The sequence below is a fragment of the Oreochromis aureus genome, linkage group 10 (assembly GCF_013358895.1).
Source record: "Oreochromis aureus strain Israel breed Guangdong linkage group 10, ZZ_aureus, whole genome shotgun sequence".
In the NCBI taxonomy this organism is placed as follows: Eukaryota; Metazoa; Chordata; class Actinopteri; order Cichliformes; family Cichlidae; genus Oreochromis; species Oreochromis aureus.
This window is the reverse complement of record NC_052951.1, coordinates 33832277-33849827: the sequence shown is the minus strand read 5'-3', so window position 1 is coordinate 33849827 and position 17551 is coordinate 33832277. Positions and strand designations below refer to the sequence as shown.

General features: G+C 41.7%; 1 protein-coding gene across 1 annotated transcript; it reads right to left on the bottom strand.

Annotated features, from left to right (window-relative positions):
* Window positions 1–764: 764 nt before the first annotated feature.
* On the bottom strand, window positions 765–16652 carry LOC116320769 (solute carrier family 13 member 5-like). Its single transcript, XM_031740482.2, has 13 exons — window positions 16388–16652; window positions 11011–11139; window positions 10725–10861; window positions 10394–10626; window positions 9586–9753; window positions 9068–9251; window positions 8861–8983; window positions 8524–8736; window positions 3815–3918; window positions 3611–3732; window positions 2733–2894; window positions 2310–2447; window positions 765–2213 (listed from the first exon to the last, which is right to left on the bottom strand). Exons 1-13 carry the CDS (start codon window positions 16640–16642, stop codon window positions 2085–2087), a joined length of 2097 nt encoding a protein of 698 aa, XP_031596342.2. The 5' UTR covers window positions 16643–16652; the 3' UTR covers window positions 765–2084.
* Between the last annotated feature and the right edge of the window lie 899 nt (window positions 16653–17551).

Here is a 17551-nt window from a genome sequence, read left to right as displayed (position 1 = left end):
GGCACCGACTGCAGGGATGTGGGGATGATGTATTTTAACATAGAGCGAAAAACAAACGCAGAGCAGGATCATTCAGTAGGACAATACCCCAAAGCACATCATCATGAACACAGGAAGGCTTGGACTGGCCCAGCCAGAGACTGGACATGAACCTGATAAAGCATCTATGTAGAGAGCTGCACCTGGCAGTCACTCAATCTCTGCAGCCAACATAGCTGAGCTGAGAGGTTCTGCCAAAACCAACAAGAGTGACAACAAGAGTGACGTCCTAGACTAGACCCTGTCACTGCTTTCAAAGCAAGTGCAGAGTGAAAAGCATGACCACTAATATTGGACACTGCTAATTTAATGTTTAGTGGACATTTGAAGTGGCAAAAGAATCATTTAATTATCTAAGTAAATCATTTTGTCCAAATCCCATTTTTCCTCCCCCAGATAAAAGTTGCAGCTAAAAGTTTGACCACTGGGGGGCAGAGTTTCACCTGGATGTGTGTTGTTTTAATTTAAAATTCTTCTTTTTAGTCTTATCCTCGATGTCAGTGTCCTGCTCTTCAGATACAGGCCACATCGATGCACTGCACCATTTTTTGGTACAAACGGCATGAAAGTGCAGCCTGGCATCAGCTGAACTTCAGCTGATATCACTTCAATATAAAACTTAGATGTTTTTGACATAAAATCCAAGCTTCTGTTTGTTTCTGTTCAAACTTTAGTTCACTTTGGAAGATGTTCGTTTAAAAAAACCCAGCAGAATTTACAAAAAGTGCATTTAAAGATCGATCTTTATTAATATGAAATAAAACTGTTAACAAGATGGTACAAAACATCACATATGTACAGAACACACTCATCAGCTCGCATAAAAACTGTGTTATTATGTTTAAATATAAACCATATAAAATGTGAAGCATATTTACTAATTACGCTAAAATAATTCCAGTTCACAGGGAAAATAGTGGTTTCTTCATTGGGAATTTTCCCAGTCAGTAAAGTTTTGCTGCAGCTCTTCTAGAGTCAGTCCTCCAAATAAAAAACACAGAACAGCGAAATAATCACAAAGAAAAAAACTTCACAGCAATCAGGAAGAAAATTATAATACAGTATCATCTGCAGAAGAAACAATCTCATTAACATAAACTGAAACAGAGCCCTGTGGCACACCTGCTAACAAGCAGTTTCACACATTTATGATGAGCAGATAAATATCAGGAGCAGCAGTTTTTCTTATTTTACTTCAAACAAAAAGAACAATTTTATATGACATTGTTATTACAGACAACACTTTATTAAGTGTTTTATAATCATCTTGTTTAGGTCCTGTTTTCACCCTCTGTTAAACTTACTCCGTGTTTCCATGGTTTACTCACAATGTGCTTTCATCCTTCATCCTTCTCAGCTTCTTCATCTTTTTTGATGCCTTTAAAAAAATAATATTACACTCCTGACAGTACAGCTTTCTGAAGATGTTTCAAATTAAAAGCCTGTGATGTTTTTTTTAATTTCAGGTTTCTTTCAGCTGTTAAATGTTCATCAATGTCATTCAATAGTTCTTTTTTTTTTTATAATTAAAGGGGCAACAAGAATTTGAATGTTTGTAGTTAGAGTCCACAGTCCAACTCATTTTAAGAATCCATTTAAAACTTGTGGACTTGGAATTGTGCATGAAGCTGTTGTTGTTTGGCACTAAGATTGCTTTAAAGACACTATGAACAAATACTAAAACCTGCACTCTATGTTAAACTGTAACCTCAGTTTGTGTGTATTTATTTAACACCATCATGTACAAACATATAAAGGTAGATCTAGTTTTTCAATCCACCAAAGGTAACGTAGACTATATTCCTTGTATGTGGGAGTCCATTAATTGCCATTAATGCTACTCTGTAGACAGTTTACTAGAACGTGCACATGCACAATGACACAAACAACAAAATCAAGATGATGTTTCTGGTGGCTCAGAAAGTGCTGCAGCACGAATATAAAAAACAAACTCCTTGCAGGGAAATGCCCAGATGCTGGAGCTGAAAGATCAAACCTGAAAAAGTTTTTATGTGCATAAATAAAGATGTGGGAGGATGTTGCTCCTATACGGGTGCAGTGACGTTGGCCCATGAGGGGAAAGTGTCCAGAGAAAACAGGACCCGACCCCAGCTGTTGATGGCCAGACTGATGCAGCCGATGCCGATGATGTTCATCACCACACCTGTTTTAGCCTGTAGGGGGCACAGTGGCAGAGGAAGAGGAGGCTATGATGACAGAATGAATCAGAATGATTATTTCTTTCCAACTGGAAGAAATGAAGAACTCACCATGTCGGACACTTTGAGGAAACCGGAGGAAAACACAATGGCATTAGGTGGGGTGGCCACCGGCAGCATGAAGGCGAAGGAGGCGCTGAGGGTGCAGGGGATCATCACGTACAGAGGGTTCAAGCTGATGGACTGGGACTGGGTCGGGAAAAGGACAACAGAGTCATCAACTTTACCGATAAACTGGCTTCAATGGCTTTTTTTCCTGTTACATTTCAACACTTCCTGTTCAGATGTATCATAATAAACGTCTGTCAGTGGCTCAAAGGGTGAAGCTCCTTCTGTTCTCTGTCACCTTATGATATGAAACATCTGTAGGAAGTGCAGCAGCTTGTACTTCTACTGTATGCTGATGATAATGTACTGTTACATCACACTATGCATATGTACAAATACAGTCCGTGTTGCCTGTGTTTTTGGTACCATGGAAGCCAGGATGGGCAGGAAGAGAGTTGCTGTTGCAACGTTGCTTGCACATTCAGTGAAGGTGGCAACGAGCAGGCAGAGGATGATGGCGATGGCCCACGGAGGGACTGAGTGGAGCGGCGTCATCTGATCACCGAGCCAACGTGACAAACCAGACTCCTGAAAAACCAACAAGAAAAGGCAGGACTTCAGTCTGAGTCTGAAAGCAAAGGTTTCTCTTTACTATTAATGAAAACTCGATCTGGTGTCTTTACTTTTCCATATTATATAAGATTTACTTAATCTCATTAAACCATCTGCACTGTGCCCATACAGAGCAGAAGAGTCGTTTCGTTTTCATTTACTCACAAAGTCTTAGTTGTGTTATTCTCTTGGCTATCAAAGTGTATTTTTAGTTTATTCCTTCTACAAATATCAAAACTAAGGTTGCATAAAAGAATTTAACAGAAGGCCGCCACAGATCTAATCTGTAAATGTCTTTGAACTGTAACTAAAAATCAAGGCTGACGTAATAAAAGAAACCTCGTGGTGGACTTGGTATCTAGTGATTTGTCATCTTGGTCCTCATTTATTCTTTTTATTAGTGCTGTCAGCGTTAATCTCGTTAAAATGATGTTAACGCCATAACCGCATTAACGCGCCAAATCTCTGTTAGCGAGTTAACGCGGATCGCCCGTGCGAGGGGCTGTACGTTGTTAAGGTGTTAACGAGCTAGCCACGATGACGTGTTGACGCCGTGCAGCCTTTGCACGGGGTGATCCGCGTTAACTCGCTAACAGAGATTTGGCGCGTTAATGCGGTTATGGCATTAACATCATTTTAATGAGATTAACGCTGACAGATCTACTTTTTATAAATAAAATCAAAGGTTTTACCTCACTGCCTTTGGCCAAAGCAAAGCCGCCTCCCAGCAGCAGGACGATATTCCAGGGCATCTTCTTCTGAGTCACCTGCCAGGTGAGCAGAGAAGGGGCGGGGCCTTGAGAGACCCGAGACTCTGATTGGATCAAACAAAACCATTTGAATCACAAATAGAAATTGCCTTTGTGTCTCATCCACATGTTGTGTTTTTGTGGTACCTGTGTCGGAGCGCCTCCAGAAGCAGAGGTATCGCGGTGGCTCGGAGGGAAGAACGAACAACAAAACAGCAACAAACAAGGCAACGGTTGCATCTGTGACGAACCTGCAGACACACAGAGAGAGCTCAGTGCTAGATCTACTGTCATCCACTCAGCATCAAACAATGAACTAAATACTGTCACTTCCAAAGACCACAGGTGGTTCAGGAAGATTACAGTATTAATGAGTTATGTTGTCTCAACCATCTGGAATTCTGATGGCTGTATAGTTATCTGGCAATCACCATGGCAGCTTTTGCAAAATGGTTATGCTTATTCACTGACTCATTACCCAGTGTCACGGTCAAAGTGCAGATAAGGTTCTCTGTAACAGGAATAACAAAACTCGGAGCCTCCGGGGAACCTGCTGCTTCCTGTGACTGAAGCTGCAGGTTCCTCCTGAATCTGCAACATCAAACTTTAAAGACTTAAAGGAAAGGAAAGTTCATTTTTCTAGCACCTTCCAAACATTACAGTCAGTCACGGGGCTTTGAAAGATCAACACTGTTCAGCTTCTTTTTCAAATCTGCCGAGGTCGGAGAAGATGTGACAGCGTAGCAGGTGAATGCCTGATCCCTCTGTTTAGTTTCACTCCGTAAAGATTCACCAGGGTTGTATTCATTAAACATCCCAGCTGTGTGTTCAGGGTCCAGCTCATTTAATAACTTATAAACAATACTTTAAATTCAGTTCTGTTTCTGTTTCACCTGACCTGGTGTTGAAAGGGGGTGTGTCTAGTTTTGGTTACCTTGGACCTTTAGTTTGTGCAAACAGACGATTATGAAATGTTTCCTGATTACACAGGCTTACAGTTGACGTGCAATCGCCCTCAGATCTCAGCTGATGTCACGCCCTGACAGCAACATTCACCTCAAATGAATTTTCTGCAACCTTGTCGATGCCACGAGCAGCAATTACTGTTCAAAGCAGCCGAAAAGGATTTCATTCAGATTGATGCATCACTTCCTACTAGCTGGCCAGAGTTAAACACATCTGGAAAATATCTAAGGTGAACTACATCATCAACGACTGTGCAGCAAAAAAGGAATTTTCCTTCAGTAAAAACAGAGATTCTCCACCGAGAGCCCATTTAAAGCAGCTGTTTCAGATTTCAGTCTACAGATACCCACAGACAATCTTTCACAGTCTGCCTGCAGCTCTTTGCTGTTCTGCTCTGACTGCTTCCACACAGAGACGCTGTTACCAGGCACAGGGCACGGCCTGCTTCCTGTCTCCAAATCAATATTTCAAATAACTGAAAGCCCTAAAAGGTCAAAAAGTACAAAGCTCACAGGAGGTGGATGTAGAAACACAAACCCAGTGGTTGCATGGTCACTGAGTGTGTGCAAATACCAAACCTCCGGCTGTGGTGAAATTCCTTCTCACGAACTCAGCGGTCGATATTAGACCGTGTGACAGGAAGTGAACAGAGTCAATGACAGCTGAAGGATTTTCACTTAAGAAGGAAGAGGGAGTTAAAAAAATCCTAATTTCTAAGAAAAAATGACAATAATAAAAATAATAATGAGCTTTTCCTGCAGCCTTCATTGGTGGACACAGACCTGCTGACTTCCAGGTTTTTTTGGAGCATATTGATATTTTTCATCTTTGATGAAAGGTTGAAGGCTAATGCTCCTTAGCTTCATCAACAACCTGCAAACTGATGCTCAGTAACATCCAGAACTGTGACTTCTCTGAGAACAATCGTGTTATTGGTCTGATAAAGTCTGAAAAAGCTTTCCAACAAAGCCTTAAAGAATCAGTCGACTGAGGGCAAACATCTGACATCAGCTGTTTTTGTTCATTTTAACGTGTTTTATGATGAAGCTCTGAACCTGAGGCAACATACTGTTCACAGAAAAACACGAGTTCACTGAATATTTGATGCAGTTTTTACTGTTTCTGGAAGCTTCTTCGAGACTTTCTCTCCACATTCATTCTCCAAAGAGAAAAACGCTCTGATGAGACTAAAATGTGAATTCAGTTGTATATCGTATTTGTATTTCCATTTTATTCTATTGTATATGGTATTTTATTTTATTTTATTTTATTGCTTCCCAGTGTTTTCTAATTTCTGCTACATAACTTTGCACTTTGCTGTAACAAAACAAATTTCCCACCTGTGGGACTAATAAAGGTCATCTTATCTTATCTTATCTTAAAGATTAAAATGTTCAAAAAACAAAAACTGTCCTATATCTTGGTCAAACTGATTAAAAGAAAGATGAATGAACTTTTCAGTGCTTCTGTTTTTGAATTTGATGTTGTAAATGTTTCTGTTTACGTGATAAAATTCACATTTTTCTTCTTTTTCTCAGAAACTGAGTATTTTTTTATTTCCAGTCTCGGCCTTAACAACAACATGACAGGTACGAGCGCAGAAACAAACAGGTCAATGCGTGACGTCTGCGCTACTCCCGCTGGTCATGTGACCCTGCCGGGAGTTTATGAATGAACGGGAAGGTAAGCAGGTGATAGGTGAGGGGGCGGGGCCGGGACTGGAGGTCATGTCATGTGTTGCCAATTTCCCACACGGTTAAATACGCATGTGTATTTAACTGTGGTGGCGGTTTAAAGTCAACTTTAACGTCTCAGAGTTACAAAACATCATTTTACAGATTAAAATCTTCCTCTATGAGCAGGAGTCAGGCAGACAGCCTCAGCTTCTTTAGGCAGCGTTTGCCTTTATTTATGAGCTCCTGTTTGTGACTCACTCACATACACTCAGACATATATGATTTCAGTTAGTGCAGAAGTGAAGCAAACAAATGTGACAACGCTCAGGCTGCTTCTGTGTCTGAAATCGAGTCTTTGTTTCTGTGAATTTGTTTTGAAAGTTTGCTCATGAATGACTCAAATCCAGAAACTCAGCAAAGTGCAACAACACGACCGGCTCACGCATTTCCTGCTGCCGAGCAGGACAGAGACGTTAAGTCCATCTTTTACATACAGTCTGTGGTACAAAAGGATCTTGCAGCAAGCATAACCCGGAAGTAAATGGCCTGTATTTATATAGCGCTTTTACTAGTCCCTAAGGACCCCAAAGCACTTTCCATATCCAGTCATCCACCCATTCACACACTGGTGATGGCAGCTACATTGTAGCCACAGCCGCCCTGGGGCGCACTGACAGGGGCGAGGCTGCCGGACACTGGCGCCACCGGGCCCTCTGACCACCACCAGTAGGCAACGGGTGAAGTGTCTTGCCCAAGGACACAACGACTGAGACTGTCCAAGTCGGGGCTCGAACCCGCAACCTTCCGATTACAAGACGAACTCCCAACTCTTGAGCCACGATCGCCCCACGAAGTCTCTAAAACCACTGTGCAGGTGTCAGAGAGTCACAGCTGCAGGGGCAAAGAACCGAAACCTGAACAGTTCAGACATCGTTACGTTTGAAGTTGAAGAAAATCAGTCCAGCTGTGAAACATCTGCCTGCAGACGAGCCTCGATCCTGGAGAAGCTGAGTTTGTGCAAGCAAAGCACGTGACTGGGTCACATTTACAAACTACATGGCAAATCTTCTAATTGTTAATATCATCTAATGGATTAAATACATAGTTAACCTAATCTGGAAACCAGTGAGTCCAGTATCACCAGCTGATAGACTAAGATTTAATTCACAAAAACTAATTGTGCAAATTCTGCTGAAAGGATTGAAAAATAAAAACTGAGATAATAATTTTTAAATAAAAGAAAAGTCTGACTCTAACTAGGCCCAGTGTCAGGTGTGGAGGTGATCTCAGTTCATGCCTCCTGTATTTGTGTAACACGGGTCAAAGCTGCAGCTGGTGACACTAAAGTCCAGCATTTGTACCCAGGGCACGTCCAGTGTTTGTTCCTCGCCTCTGATTCCTGTTTGTCCTGGGAGTTTGCCCCGAGGCAGGCCCTTTTTTTCCATCTCACATTAATGCAGAAACAGAGATGAACACGTGAAAGTTTCTGCTAAAACCCCCCAAAACCCCCCTTTAAAGGATCATTCCAGTGCTTCACAAAAGATCTAGATTCAGTTTGAAAATGAGACTTAAATCCAAATTTCTTACATTTTTCATTTAACAGAATAAATAAATAAATAAACTACAAGCTTGGAAAGTTGTTAATGAGGAGAGGCAGATTCATCTAAAAACATGAACCAGAACAAGAAAAGTGCATTTTCAAAAATCACATAAAGAGCTAACCTTCGAAATAAAACAAGAAGTAACAAACCAGGACGTAATCGGGTCTTTTGGAGCATTTTTAATGACACTATCTGAGCAGCTGATTTGTCCCGACAGAGAGTTCAACAGGTCTGAGCTCCACCTGATGAAACTCAGATATTATTCTGTTGGGTGATGTTTGTCACCTGGGTGCAGCTTCCTGCTGCTAAAATAACTCTAACTCTGCAAAACGCTGCATACAGACATCAACGCTAGCAGCAGAACCTCCGACCCCGAGCGATGTTAAAGCTGAGAGCTCGCCGACCCCGGCCGAGCAGGTAATGCTGGATGAGCAGGTGTCAGTGACCTGTCGGTCCCAGCTTGTTGGGCCCTCAGACCGAGATGGCGATGGAGATCTGTTCTGAGCCCCGCACGAAAATGTGACGGGTCATTACTGTGACTGATTTGGGTTCAGTCTGCGCCGCTACAACAGCTACAACAGCGCGCACTCATGAAGGTTTCGCTGGTACTCACTCAGCTTTGGAGTTGAACATGTACGTCGCCCAGCCGTCCATGAAGCGCGGGTCTCGTGTGAACCACAGCACCACCATGAGGATGAAAAGTGCCAGAACGCTGAACTCTCCGTAACTCATGGGTCCCAGACGGGAATGCTCATCCCTGATGACCTCGTATGCCGCCCGCTCCTTCTGCGACTGGACCGCACCACAACCCCACGTCTTCTTCAGGCTGTGACGCACAAAAGCAAAAAACCCAAACATGTTTGCAACTGTAAAGAGCAGCTGTGGGAGCTGTGGGAGCTGTGGGAGACGTCACAGTAATGTTGGGGGTTGTGTTTTGGTAAATGGCTCACTTGCAGCCCACGTAGAGAAACTGCAGCCAGAACCAGGCCAGGGTCAGCGTCAGCACCATGGTGGGGAAGGCAAAGGCAAACCAGGATGCAAAGTTGATCACGTCACCATTCTGAGGGAAGAGCCTGCGAGGAAGAAACAGGAAGTTGAAAGTCAGGCCTTACAGGACTTGTGGTCACATGATTTTGGTGCCGTTACTGAGTTCGTACTGGCTCATCTGTCCGATGAGGACCAGGTTCGGCCCGGTTCCTGTCAGGGTAGCGATGCCTCCGATGCTGGCGGCGTAGCAGACTGACAGTAGGAGGCCTTTACTCATCCTTCTCGTCTCCTCCTCCACATCACTCAGCTCCTCCAGCTCCATCTGACAGAAGTTGCTCTCCACGGTCACGACCACTGAAAACAGTTTACAGCGTTAATCAATGAACCTATTACCCACAACAGCTACTGAGCTAAGGCTCACACTTATCTTAATGTATTCACAGTGTCCACGCTTTATATTTGACTCTTTATTTCTGATTTGGACTCATTTAGATTCTTTAACAGTGGCAGAAAAACCATTCCTCCCTCAGGCTACATCAGCCATTTAGACACTTGGTCCAAAGGTTGTGACTCACTTATCTCAGAGACAAAAGAGTTTGATTACAGCTTTTTCTTCCAGCTGATCTCTGTATGTGCTCATCTATCTGTTTCACCAACATGTCAGCTTTCCTTGCCTCTGTGGACTTACCGGGACTGCTGCTGCTGTCTGATGGAGGTTTGTCTTGTGGTGCTGGTTTGACAGTCTCCTTTGTGTCCATCTGACCCTGTGACACCCCTTTATGCTCAGGCAACACGTTGCCTTGTAGGTTGCTGGTTTTCTCTGAGTTGCCTTGAGGTTGGGTTGATTGATTCAGACCTGAAAACAAACCTATACGTTAATACCTCAGGGTCAGACTAAAGAGGAATATTTAAGCTGTCTCGTTCAATGTTACTGACGACATGTTTAGGGTTTTCGAATCAATATCAAAGTGACTTTTCTTCCTTTTTCTTTTTTTTAATGCTTTCATTTAAACAAACTCTATCAGACTCAGCCTGTCTGTTTCCCTGACAGAGGCCCTATTCTGTACTTTGTATTCAGGGTCTTGACCAGAGTTTCCTCATGATTGACAGTTATTCTGATCATTCATGCACCCCATCAGTTTATGGTAAGTCTGAAATAAGCTGCTTTCTCTTTAAGGCCACCCTCTCTAACAGCTCACTTTTTGGAAGCCTGCCGAGGGGCAGCACCTAATATTGTTGAGCTGTATTACCTCAGTATTTTTTTAAATGAGAGAAAATAAGGAAAGGCGGAATAAGGCCACTTTAAAACCCTTCTCACAAAACTGCTAGCATGTAGTTTGTGATAGACCAATCTGACAGGTTGCTCCACTGTCTTTGTTGTAATCTTTGTAATGCAGTACTTTTAGGACTTTACCAGTACCTTAGAGGAATGTTTTTCTGGCATCGCTTCCATGTGGTTATAGAAAGTAGCTACATGTCAGAAGCCTACATCGTACCTATCTCCATGATGTTTGGGTTAACAGCTTGAAGGATGCTGATGGTTTTCTCCTGATGCTCCTGAGGTAGTGCCTCACTCCTGTTCTTACTCTTGGCCGGATGCTCGGGGTCTACGTTACTGTGGAGCTGGTCCAGGACGGCCTGGACGATGGGGACCATCATGGCGGTGGTAGCCGTGTTGCTGATCCACATGGACAGGAAGGCCGTCACTCCCATGAACCCCAGCATCAACCTGTGAGGGGGAGGGATCGGATTAAGCCCGAGAAACAGAGGAAGTGATTGGCTTCCACTGCAGCCCTGTAGGGACCAAATTAGGTTCAGGTGACTCACAGGGCAGGTCGGACTCCGACTATCAGCAGCACCCGGAGCGCGATGCGTTTGTGGAGGTTCCAGTGCTCGACGGCTACGGCAACCATCAGGCCCCCGACAAACAGCATGTTAGTGTCCTTCAGGTACTGCATACACAACTGGACAAAAACAAGGAGGAATAATGGTTAGCATACAGGAGTGCAAGAAAAACCTGTTTGATAATTCAGTATCATTTTTTGGGTAAATGTACATGTAAAGGAGTTGTAGTACCAGATGTAGTATACTATGTGTATGTGCACAGTCTTACTTCTTTGGACTCCATGATGCCCAGGACGGGGAACAGGATGGTTGGCAGCAGCGCCGTCACCGCCAGTGGCAACACCTCCGTGCACCAATAAACCGCCATGAGGGCTATGACATAAGCACAGGCTGCCTCCTAGACACACATCAGAAAACAAGTTCAGGTCAAAATGTAACCTGAAACCTGCAGTTTTTAACACAAAATCCATAAGATATGAACGAGTGGGTGTTTCCTTGCACTAATGTAGTGTTCATATAAAACAGCAGGGGGCGCTAACGCTCTTGTGGCTATCATTAAGCTGCTGCAGAACAAATGATGGTTAAACAAAGACAAAAAATTCAGACAGATGCTTCAAACGGACACGTGTCTACAGTTAAATGACAGCTCCCTCTAGTGGCTGCAGTAAACGTGAATGATCTCACAGGTTTAACGTGTTACGCAGTAGCGTCCTAGCATTAAGACCACGTATTTGCCATTAGCTTTTTTTTTCTGTTTATTGCTAAAATGTTAGTCGCATTTTTCTGAGTCTTTTGTTGTGAGAAAAGAAAATTCATCCAGCAGTTTGCTGCAAACAGAAACCAGTCCAGCTTCACTGCACATGTCGAGTTCTGCAAGGATGATATTTGTGTAAGCTTACTTTAAAGAAACCCCCCAAAACTACAGCTCCCCAAACCTTAGTTCATCTAAATGTTTCACTCTGCGTGAACAGTATCACTAAAGACAAAGAAAACATGTTGTGAATTTAAAAAACTGAAAGAAAATTTAATAAGTTCTTAATGGCAGTAATCTTCTAATGTAAAAAGTTACATTAGAAGATTACTTCAGGGAGGAGGTCTGGGTGGATGGTTGGCTCTCCAACACCCAGACTTAAATGGTAAATGTGCTGTTCTACTCTATGTGAGTTCTCAGAGCACTTTACTATTCTTTACTGAGGTCCATTTATCAACAACATAAAGGTAAGAATGGTTTGTAATATAGTAATATTGTTTTTTTACACTGAAATATTTTGGAAAAATAGAGCGTGTGCTGTAACGTGACCTCACTTCAGGTTCTGCTTGTTTTTGGAACAACCGTACCGGAAATTAGTATCTACAGTTTTGCTCTAGTCGTTTCTGACACTGCTGCAAAGAGTCAGTGTCAATAAAGGGCTATTCTGTTCTATTCTATTCTATTCTATTCTATTAATCTAATCGAACTCTAACTAATTCTTGAAACAGGATCACACACCTGTAAGCTGTCAGATTTATGTAAGCTGTGATGCTCTTAAAGTCTGGACTTCCCCCTGTCGTTACCTAAAACTGTGTAAACACAAGTTGTTGTTGTAGAAGAGGAGATGTGTTGATCCAGACTCCTGCTGGGAAGTCTTAAGGTGCCGAACCCAACACGTGTCAGGATTTTCCACTTCCAGCAGTTTCATGATGACTGACTTTTCAGAACCGTGAACTTTAAAGCTTTGAACATTTGGATGTTTTTGTATCTGAGCCTGTCTGCTGAAGCAAAGCTACGTGTGAAACAGTACAAATATAATCACAGTGACGCTCCATAAAGAGAAGCTCACCACTTTCTGCAGTTTTACACATCGATAATCAGCCATTACAGCTACAAAACATCTGGAGCTGTGGCTCCTGCTACCTCTTATTATTATTATTATTATTATTAGTAGTATTATTATTATTATTATTATCATTTGCAGTTTTAAATGTAAATTGCATTTTGGTGAAGCTTCAACCTGCATGTGTGGACGTTCCTGGTTTAATCTCTGAATCATGTTTCTGCCTGAAGGTTGCAGACGTCCACACTGATCTTTGAATGATGATATAATAATAATACTGCAGATGATGACTGTTCACAGTATTCACACTTCATATTCAGGAACATAATTGCGAGGGTTTTTCCAGCCGTCGACCGTCTGTCAGACTGTTTGTGTCTTTTTAATGTGTTTGACATCAAAATATTTCTCACAAACTTTTAAAGTTTAAACGTCTGCTACGTTTTCCATCTTTGATTGTGAATAAAATATGAGTTTATACAATGTTCCAAATGCCTCATAATATTTGGAAATTTGAGTTTTTATAGTTTTTTTTTTAAAAACGTTTTTCTGAAAAATTCTTTGTTTTATGATCTTATAAACACTTAATCATATTTATTAAGGTTTGTAATTTTTCTCAATGTTCATTTCGATCTTGTGTGATTCTGACTTTAATTGGAGTTAAAAACAGTTGGTCAGTGTAACAGTACGTTTAAGGGCAGCAGAAAATGGTTGTTATTGTTTTATGCGATTCGTGTTTAGCTTTTTACTAAACTGGACGTCTGTTGTAAATGGACTGGTTCTTGCATACCCACCACACCTTGCTTGCCTGTATCAGCACTTTCTCCCATGCTTTACTGCTTCCTGCCTGACATTCACACACTGATGGAGCAGCTTAGGGTTACTGTGCCCACCCCTGTACACCGCAGCTGGTGGAAACTTGTAATTCTGAGGAGACGGGTGAAGAGTGCGTGACGATGAGGGGAAAGATTGCATTTGTTTCTATCTGCAGAGCCCCAGAGGCTGCTGGGAGTCTGCTGACAGGACCCCCTGTGTCCAAACAAACCACGGCGTCTCCATTCGTATTAACTGAAAGACAACAAAACCTGCTCAGAGTTAAATACACACTAACACAGTGTGTAACGCAGAGATTTCCAGGAAATGTGGAAGTCTGGGAAACGTGACTAAAGTCTCAGACGTGAGGCCGTACTCTGATTGGTTGAAGATTTCCTTCTTTGTGTTTTCATTGACTTTTTGTTTGTGTGATTGACTCATTCATTCACTCTCCAAACTTTTATAAAGGTTATAGTCGTGTGATCATGTGACTCTGAACGCTTCCTTATTTATTCTGTTATTAGCTGTTGGGGAACTTCCCATGATGCACTGAGCCTTTCTCCTTTAGCTTTTGTCTACTCTCTCGTCTTTTCTCTCTTTTCCACTTGCAGCAGGCGCCTGGCCCTCCTGGCTTTGGCCCTCCTGGCTTTGGCTCTGCTGGAGGTCTCTTCCTGTCAAAACTGAGTTCTTCTTCCTCACCTTTGCCACGTACCGCTGATAGAGGATGTCTGTCTGATATTGTAATTTCTTTATCTGATAACATCATGTGTGTTGACATGATTGTTGTACATTAGCAGTATATAAATACAACCTGATTCAATCTTTGGAGGGATTTTATACTCTCTAATAATCTGATTGCATTAGTCGTGATCACATCGGGCATTAAGCAGCCTTTGACCTGCCAACAGTCCAGCTGCCCTGTGCAAAGTCCGGCTGGACTGTGTGCTGTGTGAGTGACGAAGAGCTGCTGTGAAAGAAAATTCCACAAAAATGTGAGATTTTTGGAGTGTGACCCAGACAACAGTGTAACTTTATTTCAAATTATTTAAAATAAAATAAAAGCTCCAAACTTTTATCAGTTTTGTGGAAATCCAGTGAAGTACGAGCGAATAGTTAAAGCAATGATTGTGTTTTCAGAGAGCGTCTCGTGACCTTTCAGACCGTCTGTAGTCTGTTTGTCAATCAGTGACAAGAAACTGTGAAAGAAGCTGCTGTGCAAACAAGCAGCAGCTGCTCATCAACACAGCGCTCAGGTTCATCACCGAAGCATCGAGCTCACAACGCCCATAACAGGAATACAAAGAAACTGTTTCTGTTATTTAATATTATAGAAAACATGTTATATTATTATTCTTTGTGAAATAAACACACAGCTGCAGTTATTCCAAACTTTCACAAGTTCTTATCTGAGAGCAGATTATTAGGAACGCCTGTGCTGTGAACTTTTACAAAACTTCAGTGTTTCCAGAAAATCTGCTGTTTGTTATTTTTGAGCTCACGCTCGGCATAAATGAGAAAAAAGGTTCAAAGGTTAATAACACACCTGAGGAGAGCAAAATATTAGGAACACTTTTATATTATAACTCATTACCTCCTTTGTCTTCAGTTTCTATTGTGTGAACTCTAATGAGTAGATTTGGTTTCTAAATCAAATCTTTACACTGTAGTGTAAACGTGAGATCAAAACAAAGTAGAAAATGATGATGAAACACAAGGCTGATTAATGTGTCAGACTAAATCGTAGAGATTCTTTCACACTCTGAGGTTATTTAGTCATGATTACTCTGTTAAACGGCAGGTGTTCACTAAACTGCTAACTTTAACTAGTCATTCAGAAAACTGGTCATTTTAAACACACACAGGTATGACATCACTTAGACTGGTTCACTGCTGCATTACAGTCTCAGTAAACTGGCCATTCATACTGGTTGGTGCTCAAACGCTTGTAAACAGCAGTTATTGATGTGTTATTGATCAGTAAACAGGCGAATGTAACCAGTTTCTTCTCTGTTCTGGTAAACTGGTTACTTTCACTGGTCATTGTTCAGGATATTTGATCTCTTTAGACTAAAATGGTCGCGCTGAAACTTTTAGCATGTACTAATTAATAAACTGCTCCGTAAACTCTTAACTGGAGTTGGTAATTTCTCAGAAAACTGGCCATTTATACTGGTTACTGCTCAGTTTGAACTGGCAGGTTCTCATTAACAGCTTCACTAAACTAGTTTGTTCTCTGGAGTGGTCAATCAATAACTTGAACTGGTCATTGTTCCAGAATATGGATTATTTAAACAGATTGCTTAGATGAGTACTGATTGGTTGATCTTTTGTTCTTGGTAATATTTAGACCAATAAGTGCTCATTAAACTGGTAACTACGCTGCACTAGTTTAGAAATAGCAACGTCGGCAGAAGCTAGAGTAGTGGTAAGAATGGAGTGCAACTGGTTAGTGTTCAGTTTAATAAAAAACCAAAGAAAATAATAATAATTATGTAATTAATTAAATTATTTTAATCACCATTCTTCAAATGTAATATTTAGATCACTTATATTAAACTGATAGGTTGGAGGTTATCTGTGTGGGACTTTTAGGTTGCATTGCTAAACTGCTCAGTAAACTGGTTACTTCTAAGTAAACTGGTTATTTAGACCAGTTACTGCTCCGTCATGTTATCAGCAGAACTGTTCAGTACTGAATAAGAAGGTTAATTCAACTAGTTTGTTCTCTATACTATCGAACTGTCAACATTGACTCTTTGTTGTGCCATAAACTGGTTATTTAGACCAGTTAGTACTAACCTGAGCACTTCTCAGTGAGATGGTTCAGGACAGCTAGTACTCAGTAAAGTTGGAAGTATAACTGGTTACTTGTCAGTTAACAGGTTAAATGAGTTGGTCCTGTACATTTGTTCACTGGTAACTTTAACCAGTCATTGTTCATGAAAACTAGTTAAAGTGCACAGTGAACTGGTCACCTGTCAGTAAACTGGTGGGTTAAACTGGTCTGTGAAGCGGTCTCACCGTGGTGCTGACGGCGAGCGGCAGCAGGAGGAACGGGCTGCAGACGAGGATCACGACGCCCTTCAGCCTCCAGACCTGCCGCAGCATTTTCACCCGCAGAGGAAGAACTGACATGGCTGATGGTGGTGATGAAGATGAAGATGAAAACAAAAAGCTGTCAGTGCTGAATGAAGCCGAATCTGTGCCTCGCAGCTGTGTCCGGCTCACAGTCTGGCTGCTCCCAGGTTTCTCTCTCTCACTCTCTCTCCGACACATTTGTGATGCATTTCACGGTCAACACTAAATATTAACTTTATGTGTGTTACAGCGCGCGCACACACACACACACACACACACACACACACACACACACACACACACACACACACACACACACACACACACACACACACACACACACACACACACTCTCTTTATCTAAACTCTCACCAGAACAAACACTGAAGTGGAAATCAGATCCGTTTGCGTCAGTCTCAACTCACCTGTTATCTTCCTGCTCGAGGTCAACACATCCGATCATTCAGAGCACTTTTTCATCTTCACTCTGCCAGAATTTGGATGGATCACATGATAAGTGGAGCTGGATAAAAGTTAAACATTTTTAAAATGTTTTCTACTGAACGAGTGAAAGAAGCAGTTCGACCCTTTAAATGAAACAAAAGGACATTTTGAAGAATAAAAATATAGTTAAAAGTACTGTCCAGGATCAGAATTTTTTATCCAATACTGGTTCAGAACCAATTCAATTTAAATAAGAAATAAGAATTAGATTTAAGGGGGCAAGACATCAGACTGAGACATAAACACGTAGACAATCATCAGTCAAAACCAATAAAGAACCTTAAATGTCTAGAACCAAAGACAAGAGAGACACAAGAACAAATGAGTTGACTCTCCACCTTTTCTTTTTTTAGAACCAAAGAAGAATCTTAGGTTAGAGTTGAAACATCTTCACAAACTTATAGAAGTCCAGTTGCTTTCTTTTTTCAAGACTACCATGACCTGGATGAGTAAGAAACTACAGACATCCTGTGTGCTTACATAGCTTCAGTCTTCCCCTTGTCCTTGATTCAGTGTTCTCACCCTGAGTTTTTCCTGCTTGTTGGATTTGTTACTTTTCATGTTTTTTTTGTATTTTGGACTACTTTCTAACCACCATTGGAG

Coding starts and splice junctions, on each gene's coding strand:
- LOC116320769 (XM_031740482.2), bottom strand. CDS start 16,642: ATGTGTCGGAGAGAGAGTGAGAGAGAGAAACCTGGGAGCAGCCAGACT. Junction 9,252..9,585: donor AGACAGCAGCAGCAGTCCCG/GTAAGTCCACAG, acceptor AACTGTTTTCAG/TGGTCGTGACCGTGGAGAGC. Junction 3,919..8,523: donor ATGTTCAACTCCAAAGCTGA/GTGAGTACCAGC, acceptor GTGTGTCTGCAG/GTTCGTCACAGATGCAACCG.